Here is a 17629-nt window from a genome sequence, read left to right on the forward strand (position 1 = left end):
GTTACCCTAACCCTATTCCTAACCATAACCCTAATTAGGGATATAAAAGGTGTAATATTATATATTTATATACAGTACAGACCAAAAGTTTGGACACACCTTCTCATTTAAAGAAATTTCTGTATTTTCATGACTATGAAAATTGTACATTCACACTGAAGGCATCAAAACTATGAACTAACACATGTGGAATTATATACTTAACAAAAAAGTGTGAAACAACTGAAAATAGGTCTTATATTCTAGGTTCTTCAAAGTAGCCACCTTTTGCTTTAATGACTGCTTTGCACACTCTTGGCATTCTCTTGATGAGCTTCAAGAGGTAGTCACCGGAAATGGTTTTTACTTCACAGGTGTGCCCTGTCAGGTTTAATAAGTGGGATTTCTTGCCTTAAAAATGGGGTTGGGACCATCAGTTGTGTTGTGCATAAGTCTGGTGGATACACAGCTGATAGTCCTACTGAATAGACTGTTCGAATTTGTATTATGGCAAGAAAAAAGCAGCTAAGTAAAGAAAAACGAGTGGCCATCATTACTTTAAGAAATGAAGGTCAGTCAGTGTGAAAAATTGGGCAAACTTTGAAAGTGTCCCCAAGTGAAGTTGCTAAAACCATCAAGCGCTAGAAAGAAACTGGCTCACATGAGGACTGCCCCAGGAAAGGAAGGCCAAGAGTCACCTCTGCTTCTGAGGATAAGTTTATCCGAGTCACCAGCCTCAGAAATCGCAGGTTAACAGCAGCTCAGATTAGATACCAGGTCAATGCCACACAGAGTTCTAGCAGCAGACACATCTCTTCAACAACTGTTAAGAGGAGACTTTGTGCAGCAGGCCTTCATGGTAAAATAGCTGCTAGGAAACCACTGCTAAGGACAGGCAACAAGCAGAAGAGACTTGTTTGGACTAAAGAACACAAGGAATGGACATTAGACCAGTGGAAATCTGTGCTTTGGTCTGATGAGTCCAAAGTTGAGATCTTTGGTTCCAACCACCGTGTCTTTGTGCGACGCAGAAAAGGTGAACGGATGGACTCTACATGCCTGGTTCCCACCGTGAAGCATGGAGGAGGAGGTGTGATGGTGTGGGGGTGCTTTGTTGGTGACACTGTTGGGGATTTATTCAAAATTGAAGGCATACTGAACCAGCATGGCTACCACAGCATCTTGCAGCGGCATGCTATTCCATCCGGTTTGCGTTTAGTTGGACCATCATTTATTTTTCAACAGGACAATGACCCCAAACACACCTCCAGGCTGTGTAAGGGCTATTTAACCAAGGAGGAGAGTGATTGGGTGCTACGCCAGATGACCTGGCCTCCACAGTCACCAGACCTGAACCCAATCGAGATGGTTTGGGGTGAGCTGGACCGCAGAGTGAAGGCAAAAGGGCCAACAAGTGCTAAGCATCTCTGGGAACTCCTTCAAGATTGTTGGAAGACCATTTCCGGTGACTACTTCTTGAAGCTCATCAAGAGAATGCCAAGAGTGTGCAAAGCAGTCATCAAAGCAAAAGGTGGCTACTTTTAAGAACCTAGAATATAAGACATATTTTCAGTTGTTTCACACCTTTTTGTTAAGTATATAATTCCACATGTGTTAGTTCATAGTTTTGATGCCTTCAGTGTGAATGTACAATTTTCATAGTCATGAAAATACAGAAAAATCTTTAAATGAGAAGGTGTGTCCAAACTTTTGGTCTGTACTGTATATAGTGGAAGAGACCAGTGCAGCCTTTGTCAGCTCAGCTGCTACCCATGCAGAGTGCAGTAGTTGAGATAAGCGTTGTTGAACTCTGCATGGTTAGCTACTGAGATAACAAAGTCCACTTCAGAGCTCTGTTATCCCAGTTGCTGTTTATGCAGAGCGCAGTAAATACGAGTTTGTCGTCATCAGTTGCGGCACTCCACATTGTCATCTAGTTCGCTGCCTAAGTTCATTGAAAGATTTGCTATCTTGGTCGCTCTCTATGCAGAGCGCATCAGCTGATGGCAAATTAGCTCGAATGCAGCACTCTACACAAAAACCTGTGACACCGACTTAGGTATCAAAGCAGCCCCTGGCTTTTTTAATCATTTAGTTTGTTGATTGACATCCAGAAACTCACTGTGCTCCTCCAAGAACAAGCACCAGTGGGAGTAGGTCAAATTTTTTCCACCCCCATAGAATTTGGTACTTCTGGCAAAATGTTTATGTGACTCCCCACACAGTCTCTGGAGCCAGGCTGTTAATACTTTTTAAGTCACAATACAAGAATTACTAACCAATTGAAGCCATTATATAGTGGCCCACCTCTCTAATGGTCAGTGTTTGCAGGATTGAGGTAGACAGCCTTAAACCTCAGAGGCCAATCATTATCATTACATGCAATGGTCACATGTTGTAGGTGGGACGTCACTGCTCCAACATCTTAAATAAAGACTGGCGGGGAGCAGTACAGAGAGGACGTTGGAGCGGCAGGGACTTCAACAGGTATGTTTTTTGTTATTTGTCTACCAATTTTCTATGAAAGCAGACAACTACATTAAGAAGTATGACAACATGTGCCACTCCATCCGATCCCCTTGCTAGGACTTTTAGTATCTTAGACATGGTGTAGTGATTTTCACAAAATAAATGATTTCAAAATTATATCACTAGTACAATACAATAATATTAAAATAATATTTATTGGAGGAAATCTGATAATCTTTAACTTAGAAATAAGATACATGGCAAGTTTGCACTTTATCCATAATATCTATAAAGTACTGCTTCATAAACCAAAGCAGAGAAAAATTTAGGAAAAATAGAATATTCTATGTTGAATACCTAGATATTTCTATCATATTTACCAGGAAAAAGAGAGCAGCAAGTAGTGTTTTTTTGTAAAAACAAACATAAAAAAACAAAAACAGACTAACAACACAAAGCTGCTATTATATGTCCATAAGGTCTGTCTGGTACAGGTGGAGTCTGCTGTGTATAGATGTGACAGAGCGCTGTGACATCCACTATATACACTGCAGATATAAACTAAGCTCTGCATACAACTCTAGTAATCTAGACACTGGCTAGTATGCAGTGATCAGGATCAGGTCACACACTACACAACTGATTGCTTTATTGCTGCAGACAGCACATCAAAGCATGGCAATATTTAGTTAAAGGGTTATTCCCAACCTGTCAAACACGCAATCCCTGCATGTGTGGCAGCGGTCTAATAGCCGTGACACATTCAGCCGCGGCGGCACTAGCATAGCTCCTGAGCACGCTGCAAATACTCGGCGAGCACGCTCGCCGAAAGGGTTGCCAATGCACATTCGCTCATCACTAGTGGTCAGTTTCCTAGGCAACAGGCTGTAAATAAAAGTGTTACTTTCTCAAGAATGGATGCAAGTCTTGCTAAAAGTGCTTGTTTTTATAAACAATATCCAACAACATTCTGTAAAGATGGAAATAATCCTTTAACAAGGTTCAATAGAGAAAGATTCCCCATTAAAACCTCTTTGCTGTAAAGTATATATTTTACCTTTTCTTGATTTGTTACACAGCAGAAAATGGTGATGAATACTACCAGCAGATCTTGGCGGTTTCAAGTAACAAAACCCTACATAATCTAATATACAACTTCCTATTTCAGGATGAGAACCTGAGACCAGTGACTGCTGCCCCTAGGTGAGTATAGGGCCACAATCCCACGGTGGAGAGCAGTTATATCCACCATAGCAGAAGTCTTTTGGTTAGCGTAAAAACCTCAGTTTCTTTTTTTTCCATCGTTTATTGTCCACATCTTCAGAAAAATCTGGGGGATCTGGTATCACTAATCCATCTGTCAATTTGTAGTACACGATTGTTGAATCTGTTTCCACAATAGCTAAGAGAACAGAATAGTTAGGCTTTGGGTTCTCCTCTGATGTGTGATTCAATTTCAGAAGCTGCTGAATTCTGAAAAATAAGAAAAAAATACATTTACAGTAATTACACTGTAAGCACCTAGCATTTATTTCAGATATAATTATAACAAATTACAAGATGTCCTTGTACATAGTCTTTCGCATAAGAATCTTCTTTTTATGCATTTCTTGCTTAATATATCTTAAGACTTTTCTTTATATCACAGTATACCAGTTATTTGGCAAGAGTTTGCAAGCATCCGGGAAAACAATGGATCAAAAGGAAATGGTTATGAAAAATGGATATGGAAGAAAATTATCCTGTCTGTGATTATGCCCAACATATATCTGGTAGAATTGCCTACGGATCTTTTAACTAAAGCAGTCATTCTGCCTGCAACTTGTAAAAAGGATAATAATAATCTTTATTTATAATAATCCTTATTTTTATATAGCACCAACATATTCCACAGCGCTTTCCATACATTATTATCTCTATTCCCATTGAGGCTCACAATCTACATTCCCTATCATTATGTCTTTGGAGTGTGGGAGGAAACCGGAGAACCTGGAGGAAACCCACACAAACACAGGAGAACATACAAACTCCTTGCAGATGTTGTGCTTGGTGGGATTTGAACCCAGGACCCCAGAGCTGCAAGGCTGCAGTGCTAACCACTGAGCCACCGTGCTGCCCTGGGATACAGGCTAAAATGTTTTTGGGGCACATATTCACATATAAACTGGTCTGGAAACAGAGAACTAGTTTAATTTGTACCAAATCTAATTTAAGAATGCACAGACAGACAATCTTCATAGACTAGTAGTATAATGTTGCTATAAGGCTATGTGCCCACAATGCAGAAACGCTCTGGATTTTTCCTGAGCGTTTCTGAATCTCCCTAGCAGAAAAAACGCATGCGGATTGTACATATGTTTTTTTCTGCCAGGTAGAAGAGTTTGTGTAGCCTTTTTGCATTGTCATGCGCTTTCCAAGCGATTTTAGCATCACTTGGAAAGTGCTCGACAGCTTGGTCACACTATATAAATCCATGCAACCGGGATGGATTTATGTTGTGTGACCAAGTTACGATGCTGCAAATGCAATAGTAAAAAAAAAAAAAAAATAATAATAATAATATATATATATATATTTTATATATTCACCTTCCGATGGCCCCCGATCTACTTCACCGTTGTGTCCGGTGTCTTCGGCGGCTCTCTAAAAAGGACCTTCCATGACGTCATTTAGTCATGTGACAGGTTACGCAAGCACCGACGCCAGCTGTCGCGTGACCAGTCACATGACGTCATGGAAGGTCGTTTGACACCACCGCGAGCAGCCGAAGAGCTGGTCTGGAGGAGAGTCTCCTCTTCTCCAGACCCGGGTACCATCCGTGCATTGAATCGCATAACATCCGCATGCATACTTGTATGCATGCGGATGTTATGCGACTCAATGATAGTCTATGGCAGCCGAAACGCTGTGACTCTGCAAAATTAATGGACAGCACATGCGGATTATCATTGGAGACCGTTGCAGACCTATTAACAAGCGTTTTTTTAAGCGGCAGAAATTAAGCTGCGGAAATGCTCAAAACACGCATAGCGGGCACGCAGCCTTAAGCTGTACTAGCTAAGAAACAAAGTACATAGTTGTAACACCAAATTATACAAATTAATAAAAAAGAGGAAATATTATGCTGCAAGGACTTTTACAAATAAGCAAGATATAAGAAGTAGCTCTCATAAACCAATGTGTTCTGCCAGTTATAGAACCCTGCAAAGCAGTATGAGCTGGCACTGCATGCGGTTTTCAACACCCAAACCACCGCACCCTATTAGATCCAAAACTGACCTCACATAAAAGCCTGTTTTAGTCGCCAGACACTATAATTAAAAATAACAGCTTTTAGAAAAAAACATCTATCTTTAAATAAAAATATGTAACTAAACTTTACATTTCTTCATATATATGCTGACATCATCACGGCTGTGTGAGGGCCATATCATCACTTCCAGGACTTCTTGCTTCTCTTCACGCAGAAGATGGTTGTTAATGACATTGACTAAGTTTGGGGTTATTGTTATTGATGCCTCCATGGTGGTATTGTATGATGGATAAGTATCAGCCTGTATTTCTAAGCATTGAGGACAAAAAGAAATGGGCAATGTTGAGGACTGTAGAAGCCATTGTCGGTCAGGGAAACTTGGTGTAGAAGTTGAGACAAATCCTGCTTACTTAACCTTCGGAATCGGAAGATAAAGCAGTGTCATCAGCTCAGAAGTGACAGAAACTAGGTGTATCCAGTTACACCCAACTACTGTTCAGAGAAGTCAGGGCAAAAGTGGTCTTCATGGAAGAATTGTGGCCAAAACCATACCTTCTATATGGAAACATATGCAAGCGACTCAACTACGCATGAAAACATAGGAACTAAGATGCACAAAAATGTCAGCAGGTAGTCTGGACTGACGAGTCAAAATGTGAAATGTTTGGCTGTAACAGAAGGCACTGACATCTTTACTGATGCAATCTGTTACTGCCTGGCGTTTTAATTCATATACAAACGAGGCTTAAAGAGGAGCTGTCACCAGGTCACAATTGGCCAGTTTATGCTCTTATTTTATTCCTGCTTCTCCCCTGCGTACTACTTTTTTTTCTTTTTTTTTTTTTTTTTTTTTAAATCCACCATATAGCTCCAGAAATATGCACCTTTTAATTTCCTGCTAATTTTTATGATCTTTAGTCATGGTAATGCAGAGCACCCTAAACACATGCACCCAGGGAATCATGTGAGCAACACCCTCTTCTAAAGACCCAGAAAATTAGCACTTAAAAAAAAAAAAAAAAAAAAAAAAAAAAAAAAAAAAGGGTCTAGATCTCTGGAACTGTATGGCAGAATATAAAAAAAGTGGAATAATTATGGAAGAAGTGAAAATATAAAAAACAGCAAAAATCTGGACAGGTCATTTTTAAGTGCTCTGGGAGTGTCAATATGCTTCCCGAGCCTCTGCTGCCCTGACTCTGTTTCCTGCTGGGCTATTTTTTGAACTAGTCAGCTATTGAACTAGTCAGCCATTGAACTAGTCAGCCAGTGAACTAGTCAGCCAGTGAACTAGTCAGCCAGTGAACTAGTCAGCCAGTGAGCTGCCCGTCAGTGAGCTGCCCGTCAGCCAGAGGAAGGTGGGGCTGGGTAGAGAATAGAGCCAGACAGGCACAGGCTTGAGAAGTGCTTTGAACCTGCCAGAGCACTTAAGCTTTTTTTTTTCTGTCAGGGAGCAAGAGATTACATTAATAGGTATGGATGACTAACTTACTGAAAGCAACATAACCACAGAAACAGCTTGGGGGATTCGCTCGATCTGACAGATTCCCTTTAAACCTTTACAAGCAGCATGATCGCTCTGGTTTTAGTGGCTGCTACACAGAGCACACTACTACATATTATAATGGGTGTTTTGTACACTCTCCTTGGACTAATTGTAAAAAGCGCTGGCACACAAACTGATTTCCTCTTTAATCATACAGTGAATGCCTTTAAAATGCCCAGTATTGGAATAAAAAAAGAACATGTTCAGCCTCTATGTGTAATACAACCTGACAATGCAGCTGAATAGAAGACATTCATGGGAACAGTAATGTCTGTATGGCCAGGCATAAGAGAACACCAGAGCCTCCACACCAGCCCTGTTCTTCCTAAAACTCCCGAATATGCAAAGACAGACAATGGACACAGAAGCTTTACACACCACAGAGCATTTGAACAAGGGACTGTAAGAAATGAAAGGAAGCGTTCCCCGGGGAAGATTCTGAACAATCGTGCACTTGTGTGGCTGGAAAACGTAGAAGAAGTGTCTACAGAAATTCAGAACTTTCATGCAAATTTGGAGTTAAAGTTAAAATGTCACCAAATTTAGCGACACATACATTATGTTATATAGCTGGCAAAGTTCTCCTTTTTACAAGTAAGCAAGGTAGCATGCACTAGATGCATCAGGCAAAAATAATGGATGGTGTGAAAGGGAACCTATCAGAGCACATACGTGCCTAGTAATAACCAAACATGGCCCTCAGCAGCTGGAAGGCGAGAGTGCGCCCAAACACATCACACTCCTTGGCGGCAGTGCACTGCAAGGAATAGCATCTCCAGCAGGGCCCCAAGATTACTTACCTTGAGAGCCACACTCAGCTGTGAGATGGAACAAGCCTTATTCTTTGTGAACACGTAGCTCAAATAAAGCTGGGCATTACATTTATATGGCTTTCCATGTCCATAGTCGGCCCTGGTCCTGCTCAGCCCTTATTCACATTGAGGTCATTATTGACAGATAAGGTTTTAATACTGGAGGTTAGGACTATCCCGATTGGGTACACCTTGGCGTTGGTGGGATAGTTTTTACGCTTTTTTTTTTAAATTAAAAACAGTGTTTACAAAGTACCCTATGTTATTTCTATGCACTATTGCTTTTTACTTACTTATAGCAGGGTATATGTCCATTATGTTTCTATCTTAGGTCTCACCTGAGAGCAACATGATGTAGGGACCGAGACCCTGAATCCAAGGATGTATCACTTAGTTTACTGATGGAGCAGTTGTGATAAAATCAGAGTTCTTGCATGCAGCAGAGCTGAGAAAGCTATCCCCGCACACACCAGGATCCGTATGTACATAGTCTATTGATAGTAAACTGCTTATCACAGGAGGTGGTGTGGTCAGAGGAGAGCCTGCATGCCAGCTAGTCACAGCAATGATAATGTCCTGGTGATAAAACCTTCACACAGCCTGATACAGTGCTGCTCACCATTATTGGCACCCCCTTCATTTTTTTCATAGACTGTACAATATCTTCAAAGAAATGAGAATGTACCAAAGTTGTACCAATGGAAATGTACCAATATCTTCAGGATTTTTTAATTAGTGGTCGAAAGTAATACAGCAATAAAACATTGAAATTGCAACATGGAAGTGGAAAAACACATAAAAAACAAACAGAATAAACAGAATGTGCAGCAATAAACGCACCCCTCATTAATACTTGGTTGCTCACTCTTTGGCATTGATGATGGCCTCTAAAGTTTCTTGTAGCCATCTATAAGCTTCTTGCACTTCTCAGCTGGAATTTTCTCCCACTCTTCCTTTGCAGCATGTTCAAGCTCTTGAATGTTTACAGGGTTCTTTTACCCAATGGGAGATTTCAACTCAACAAAGATTTTCAATGGGATTTAGGTCAGGACTAATTGCAGGTCATTTTAAAACAGTCCATTTTTTCTTTTTCAACCATTCCTGTGTACTTCCGGATGTTTGCTTTGGGTCATTGTCTTGCTGGAGGACCCATGATCTTTGACTCAAACTAAGTTTTCTTACACTGGGTAGGACATTTTGCTCTAAAATCTCTTGATAATTCTCTGATTTCATGATTCCTGTGATACGGTCAAGGCCTCCAGTACCAGATGACACAAAGCAACCCCACAGCATTATGGATCCTCCACCATGCTTAACTATTGGTAAGGTGTTCTTTTCCTTATAAACTTCATTGCGCTGTCTGTAATCAAACTCTTACTTTGCATTGCCAAAAAGCTCTATTTTTGTGTCATTTGTCCACCGAACATTTTACTCTTTGGAAGTCTTGTGTTTGCTAATAATAGCAGTTCTGATGTACTCAGATAGCTCTTTTGTCTTCACCATTGTGAAAGGATCAGGGCCTACTATGTGGCTTTTTAAAACACTGAAGTAATTCATGTCACATGGGCACCGACAATTAATCACCGGTGAATCTTTTTTATGATTTACCACAGGAAAGTCAAAATGTGTTTCCATACTAAATTAATGTAAAGGGTGCCAATAACAGTGCCACAGCAAGCCTTAGGCGTCACGCTGAATATGGGGAGAACCCAGTGAATAACAACAGGAAACTGGAAGGGTACCCTACAAGTAGGGAAAGGGGGAGTGAAGTCCCCTAAACAGCTCAAACGACAAACCCTGACTCCCGTATGGACCCTATATAGGTTCTGCACCTTTCACCGAGCAGGAAACCTGCCTGGCCCTAGCTGATCCTAAAGCTAGGCCCTAGGTAGGGAGGGGTGTGCCCTAGTCAGCCCCACTGCAAACTAAAGTACACAGAAGGGAAACAAACAAGGGAATACACTTAGCTTCAAGATGACACCGGAGAGAAAACGGCAACAATCTACAAAGGAACTCCAAAAAAATTCTACCTGACTACTAGAATTCCAGGCCTAAATAGAATCAGAAAACTCTATCACCAGCAACTCTCTGGAGAAACTGAGTGTATTTGAGCATACAGCAAGGGCGTGCTAATTAGAAGCAGAAGGTGAGGATCACCGCTGGGTCCTAAAAGGTATAATCCCCAAGCAAGGTGAAAGTCGCCAGTGGGTCCTAAAGCGAGAAGGATCACGAAAGGATCAGGAAGATGTTTGCAAAGCCAAAACGCAGAGAGTTTCTACAGCCGGACTCCGTATAACTGTCTGGTCAAACCTGACACACCCGTGACAGCATCCCCGCCCCCCTTCTAACAGTGGTCTCCGGACAATCAGGACCAGGTTTCTCTGGATGAGAGGCATGAAATGAACAAACCAACCTAGGGGCTTTCACCTCTGATGCCGAAACCCACATCTTTCCCTGGGACCATAACCCCTTCAGTGCACCAAGTACTGAAGGGAATGACGCTGAAGACGAGAATCCACAATCTTTGACATTTGGAACTATAAATTGCCATCAACCATGATTGGGGGCAGCAGTAAGGGGGAGGACTCAAGAGGTACCACATACTTCTTGAGCAGAGACCTGTGAAACACATTGTGCATCCTAAGAGCCTGAGGTAACTCCAGACGAAACGCTGCTGGGTTAAGGATGGCGGTTATTTTATGCTCTCATGATTTTCAAATTACGCTGAACCCTCCGCCACACAGAAGAGAGCGACGAAGCAAAACGTTCCTCCTCAGGAACTCCAGAAGCCCCTCCACCACTAAAAGGTACCTACTGTGGATGAAAACCATATGCACCAAAGAAAGGTGACCTGCCAGTAGACTCTTGGCGATGATTGTTTATATCAAACTTAGCCAACAATGAGTAAGATGCCCAATCCTCCTGGTTCTCGGAGACAAAACACCTGAGGTAAGTCTCCAAATTCTGATTTAAGCGCTCGGTCTGTCCATTCGACTGAGGATGTAAGGCAGAAGAAAGAGGCAACTGCACCCCAGTCGAGTACAGAAAACTTTCCAGAATTTAGATTAACTGGGTCCCCCGATCTGACACCACATCGGAAGGAACCCCGTGAAGCTTCACGATCTCATTAATGAATACCCGAGAAAGTCTTGGCATTTGGAAGTGCCGGTAATGCAATGAAATGTACCATCTTACTGAACCTATATACAAACACCAGAACCACAGTCTTGCCTGCAGATACCGGTAGGTCAGTAATAAAATTCATGGACAGGTGTGTCCATGATCTGCTAGGAATAGGCAGCGGCAGAAGAGAACCAGACGGACGGGTATGCGATACTTTAGAACGCACGCAAATACATGTTGAATAGTGATGATCGAGTATGTATCATTAACCCTTTCCGGCGCGTACGCTCGGGTGCTCGCCGAGTATTTTGGCATGCTCGTGATTTCTTTTATTGTCGCCACAGCTGGAAGTTTCACGGCTGTTAGACAACTGTGACACATGCAGAGATTGCCTGTCCGTTAGTCAATCTCTGCATGTGTCATGGCTGTCTGACAGCATTACAGCAGCGGCGACAATGAAAGAAATCCCGAGCAGGCCAAAATACTTGGCGAGCACCCGAGCGTGCTTGCCAGAAAGGGTTAATGAAACACTCTCGATCATCAATAATGTTCAACCACATCCTGATGCAACTCCGGCCACCAAAAATGACGAGAAAGGAGATCCGCAGTTGCCTTACTACCTGGATGACCAGCAAGCAGAGTTGTGATGTTCCCCAATTACTTTACGGCACAGATTAGATGGTACAAATAACCTCCACGAATGACAGGAGACAGGGGAGTCCCCCTGAGCTCCAACACCTCACCCTCCAGGTCAGGGCACAATGCCGAAATGACTACCCCCTTCTGCAAAATAGGGGCACGGTTCTTATGGTCACCACCACCAGGGAAGCTTTGGGATAAAGCGTCAGCCTTGATGTTTTTAACCCCTGGATGGAAAGTGACAACAAAATTGAACCTAGTAAAAAACAGAGACCACCTAACTGGCCTAGGGTTGATACATTTAGCAGACTGAAGATATGACAGGTTCTTATGGTCCGTGATAACAGTAATAGGATGGACTTCCCCCTCCAACCAATGTCGCCGTTCCTCGATAGCCAATTTAAATCTCCAAAAGATCCCCATTACCCACGTCATAATTTCTCTCGGCCGAAGACAAATTTCTGGAAAAGAAATCGCATGGATGCCATTTACCAGGGAACAGACCCAAGACAACACAGCCCCAACTCCCACCTCTGACGCATCAACTTCTACGATGAAAGGTTGAGAAACATCAGGTTGACTAAGTATAGGTGCTATGGCAAAACATCTCTTTAAAGAGGAGAAAGCCTGCTGGGCGGCATTCGACCATTTAGAGAAATCTGATCCCTTTCTTGTCATGTCAGTGAGGCGTTTTACAATTACAGAATAATTTTGGATACATTTCCAGTAAAAATTAGTAAAGCCCAGAAAGCACTGTAATGCCTTCAGGTTCTCGAGACGGTCCCAATCAAGTACACCACAGATCTTCTCCGGATCCATCCGAAAACACAACGATGGCAAGAGGTACCCCAAAAATTGCACCTCATGGACAGCGAAAACACATTTCTCTAGTTTGGCATATAGTTTGTTATCTCTTAAAATCTGTAGTACCCGTTTAACATTACCCTGATGTGTCTCTAAATCAGGTGAATAAAGCAAAATATCATCCAGATAGACCACCACAAACCTGCCCACTAAATGGTGTAAAATATGGTTTATGAAATGCTGGAAAAAACGCAGGTGTATTGGTCAGACCAAAAGGCATAACCAGACTCTTGAAGTGCCCCTCAGGGGTATTGAAAGCCGTTTTCCATTCATCCCCCTCTCTGATTCTAACCAGATTATAGACTCCCCTTAAATCCAACTTGGAGAACACTTTAGTTCCCACAACCTGGTTGAATAAATCCAGAATCAGAGGATAAGGATCTCGGACGGTAATTTGATTCAATTCTCGGAAATCTAAACAGGGACGGAGACCCCCCCATCTTTCTTCACGAAGAAGAACCCTGCTGCAACGGGCGAAGATGACGGTCTGATATGTCCCTTCTCCAGGCTCTCAGCAATGAAATCCTTCATGGCTTGTCTCTCAGAACCAGAAAGATTATACAGTCTGGATTTGGGTAGTTTAACTCTGGGAATCAGGTTAATATAAAAGTCATATGCATGACGAAGAGGAAAATCCTGACACCCCTTCTCAGAAAATAGGTCCTCAAAACCAAACAAAATACAGGTAAGGTCTCCGTAGAGATCGTAGAAATGTTTCAGCAGTTTTCATGACAGTAATCTCCCCATTCCACAATTTCTCTGGATTGCCAATCCACTACCAGATCATGTTTCACCAACCAGGGTAGACCCAGTACAACCGGAGTAGGAAGGCCCTCCAGGACATAACAAGGAATTACTTCATAATGAAGGGGCCCCATCCTCAGTCTTCTATCATGTATAATCTGTGTCAGACATCTCTGTGAAAGTGGCGCTGAATTGATGGCAAATAGGGATGGGCTTAGTTAACATACAGCAAGTAAGCCCATGAGTTCTCACAAACTCAATATCAACCATGTTGACTCCAGCTCCACTGTCCAAAAACGCAGAAATTTTCTCAGTCCTGCTCTCTATCACCACCTCTGCCATCAGGACAAACCGAGAAATGCATGTAGAAGACAATCACAACCCCTGATTATCAACCCCACACTACCAAGGGTCAATCAAGTTCCAGATGTTCCTTTTTTGCTTAGGAACAGAGGACAGACTCCAATAAAATGTCCCTATTTATCACAAAAAACATACCACCTTTATTTTGCGGATTTCAGGGGAAATATGTGACGCAGTAGCTCCCCCTAACGGCATGGGTTCATCTAAATCCATAAGTACAGGTTCACCCCAAGACCACCCCCCCCGAGTCGTTGTCCCGAAAAGGGGGCTCAGGAGAAGGTAGCCTCACCCACCTATGCCGAAGGCGTTTATCTACACTTATAGTTAATGACGTGGCGGCCTCCAACGACCCAGGGGTTTCGTAAACTGCCAAGGCATCCTTCAACCTTTCTGAAAGACCCTGACAAAGTTGTCTCCACTGACCGATTCCTTTGGTGAAGGCGATGCAGCCTGGATTCAGCCAAGGAGATTCGGTCAGGATCATCATAGATAAGGGCCAGAGCCCCGACAAATCCTTCAACCGATAGGAGGCAAGCAGAGCCCAGTGGCAAAGAGAAAGTCCAGGATTGAGGATCTCCTTGTAACAGTGAGATCACAATTGCCATTCGCTGCTCCTCATCTCCTCAGGAGTAGGGTCGAAGCTTAAAGTACAATTTACAAGCTTCTTTAAAAACACAAAAAAATTGTCTCTACCTCCTGAAAACCAGCCCGGGAGGGCAATTTTGGGCTCAAGTTGGACCAGACTACCCGCAGAGTCCCCAAAATTAGGAATCTGCGGCCGCTGGAGTTGCTGCTGAACAGCTGATTGAAGGTCAGTTACCTCCAGTGATAAACTCCAAAGCTGCTCTGCCAGCACCGAAACGGGATCCATAACACAAAAAAAAACAAAGGGGGAGTGGAGACCCCTAAACCGCTCAAACGACAAACCCTGACTCCCCTACAGACCCTATATAGGTTCTGCACCTATCGCAGAGCAGGGAACCTGGCCCTAGCTGACCCTAAAGCGAGGCCCTAGGTAGGGAGGGGGAGGGGTGAGCACTGGTCAGCCCCACTGCAAACTAAAGTACACACAAGGGAAAACAACAAGGGAATACATTTAGCTTCAAGATGACACCAGAGAGAAAACGGCAACAATCCGAGAAGGAACTCCAAGAAAATTCTAGCTGACTACTACAACCCCTGGCAAAAATTATGGAATCACCAGGCTCGGAGGATGTTCATTCAGTTGTTTAATGTTGTTGAAAAAAAGCAGATCACAAGAAAATCGCATGACAGAAAACATGATTAGTGATAACAAAAATTCTCCATTAAATGTCACTTGCTTAACCCAGCAGGAAGTACGGCGGAGTCTAAAAATCACTAAAGTTGACAAATCCCCTGGCCCGGATGGGATACACCCGCGAGTACTGCAGGAATTAAGTAACATCATAGATAGACCATTATTTTTAATCTTTAAAGATTCCATAGTAACAGGGTCTGTACCACACGACTGGCGTATAGCAAATGTGGTGCCAATATTCAAAAAGGGGACAAAAACTGAACTTGGAAATTATAGGCCAGTAAGCTTAACCTCTACTGTGGGTAAAATCCTGGAGGGTTTCCTAAGAGATGCTATAATAGAGTATCTGAAGAAGAATAACCTCATGACCCAATATCAACATGGGTTTACGAGGGACCGTTCCTGTCAAACTAATCTGATCAGTTTTTATGAGGAGGCAAGTTCTGGACTGGACCTAGGAAATGCAGTGGATGTTGTGTATATGGACTTTTCAAAAGCTTTTGATACGGCTCCACACAAAAGGTTGATACATAAAATGAGAACAATGGGGATAGGGGAAAATATATGTATGTGGGTTAAGAATTGGCTCAGTGATAGGAAACAAAGGGTGGTTATTAATGGAAAACACTCAGACTGGGTCTCAGTTAACAGTGGGGTACCACAGGGGTCAGTATTGGGCCCCCTTCTTTTTAACATATTTATTAATGACCTTGTAGGGGGCATACAGAGTAATATTTCAATATTTGCATATGACACTAAACTCTGCAGGGTAATCAATACAGAGGATGACAATTTTATATTACAGGAGGATCTATGTAAACTAGAAGCTTGGGCTGATAAATGGCAAATGAGCTTTAATGGGGATAAATGTAAGGTAATGCACTTGGGCAGAGGAAACAAAATGTATAATTATATGCTTAATTGTAAAACACTGGGCAAAACTGTAACTGAAAAAGACCTGCGTGTATTGGTGGAAGACAAGCTCACGTTTAGTGGCCAGTGTCAGGCAGCTGCTGCAAAGGCAAATAAAATAATGGGATGCATTAAAAGAGGTATAGATACTCATGAGGAGAACATAATTTTACCTCTATACAAGTCACTAGTCCGACCACACTTAGAATACTGTGTACAGTTTTGGTCTCCGGTGTATAAGAAAGACATAGCTGAACTAGAGAGGGTGCAGAGAAGAGCGACCAAGGTTATTAGAGGACTGGGGGGTCTGCAATACCAAGACAGGTTATTACACTTGGGGTTATTTAGTGTGGAAAAAAGAAGGCTTAGGGGTGATCTTATTACTATGTACAAGTATATGAGGGGACAGTACAAAGACCTTTCTACTGATCTTTTTACTCTGAGGCCAGAGACGGGGACAAGGGGGCATCTTCTACGTCTGGCGGAAAGAAGGTTTAATCATAATCACAGACGGGGATTCTTTACTGTAAGAGCAGTGAGACTATGGAACTCTCTGCCGCAGGATGTTGTAATGAGTGATTCACTATTAAAATTTAAGAAGGGCATGGATGCCTTTCTTGAAAAGTATAATATTACAGGTTATATATACTAGATTCCTTGATAGGGCGTTGATCCAGGGAACTAGTCTGATTGTCGTATGGAGTCGGGAAGGAATTTTTTCCCCAATGTGGAGCTTAGTGTTTGCCACATGTTTTTTTTTTTTCCTTCCTCTGGATCAACATGTTAGGGTATGGGTTGAACTAGATGGACTTAGTTTTTTTTAAGGTTGAAGGAAGACTATGTTACTATACTATGTTACAGACATGGCACAAAACTAAAGTCATTTCAAATGGCAACTTTATGGCTTTAAGAAACACTAAAAGAAATCAAGATAAAAAATGTGGTGGTACTCAGTAAGGGTAATTTTTTTCAGACCAAGCAGAGGGAAAAAATTATGGAATCACCCTGTAAATTTTTATTTCCAATACTATCACCTGCATCAAATTAGATCTGCTCGTTAGTCTGCATCTAAAAAGGAGTGATCACACCTTGGAGAGCTGTTGCACCAAGTGGACTGACATGAATCATGGCTCCAACACGAGAGATGTCAATTGAAACAAAGGAGAGGATTATCAAACTCTTAAAAGAAGGTAAATCATCATGCAATGTGGCAAAAGATGTTGTTTGTTCACAGTCAGCTGTGTCTAAAATCTGGACCAAATACAAACAACATGGGAAGGTTGTTAAAGGCAAACATACTGGTAGACCAAAGAAGACATCAAAGCGTCAAGACCGGAAACTTAAAGCAATATGTCTCCAAAACAGGAAATGCACAACAAAACAAATGAGGAACGAATGGGAGGAAACTGGAGTCAATGTCTGGGACTGAACTGTAAGAAACCACCTAAAGGAAATGTGATTTACATACAGTAAGCTAAATAAAAAGCCATCATTAACACCTAAACAGAAAAAAACAAGGTTACAATGGGCTAAGGAAAAGCAATCATGGACTGTGGATGACTGGATGAAAGTCATATTCAGTGATGAATCGCGAATCAGCATTGGGCAAGGTGATGATGCTGGAACTTTTGTTTGGTGCCGTTCCAATG

General features: G+C 42.2%; 1 protein-coding gene across 2 annotated transcripts in view; it reads right to left on the reverse strand.

The window, feature by feature from the left end:
* Nucleotides 1-3375: 3375 nt before the first annotated feature.
* Nucleotides 3376-17629, reverse strand: part of TSEN15 (tRNA splicing endonuclease subunit 15) — a 32654-nt gene continuing 18400 nt past the window's right edge. For both annotated transcript variants that reach the window (XM_073642558.1, XM_073642559.1), the window contains exon 4: nucleotides 3376-3921. In XM_073642558.1, the coding sequence (XP_073498659.1) occupies nucleotides 3717-3921 (205 nt within the window). In that variant the 3' untranslated portion in view covers nucleotides 3376-3716. The remainder of the gene's footprint in view (nucleotides 3922-17629) is intronic.

The sequence above is a fragment of the Phyllobates terribilis genome, unplaced genomic scaffold (genome assembly GCF_046119375.1).
Source record: "Phyllobates terribilis strain yellow unplaced genomic scaffold, ASM4611937v1 Scaffold_8__6_contigs__length_399053987, whole genome shotgun sequence".
Lineage (NCBI taxonomy): Eukaryota > Metazoa > Chordata > Amphibia > Anura > Dendrobatidae > Phyllobates > Phyllobates terribilis.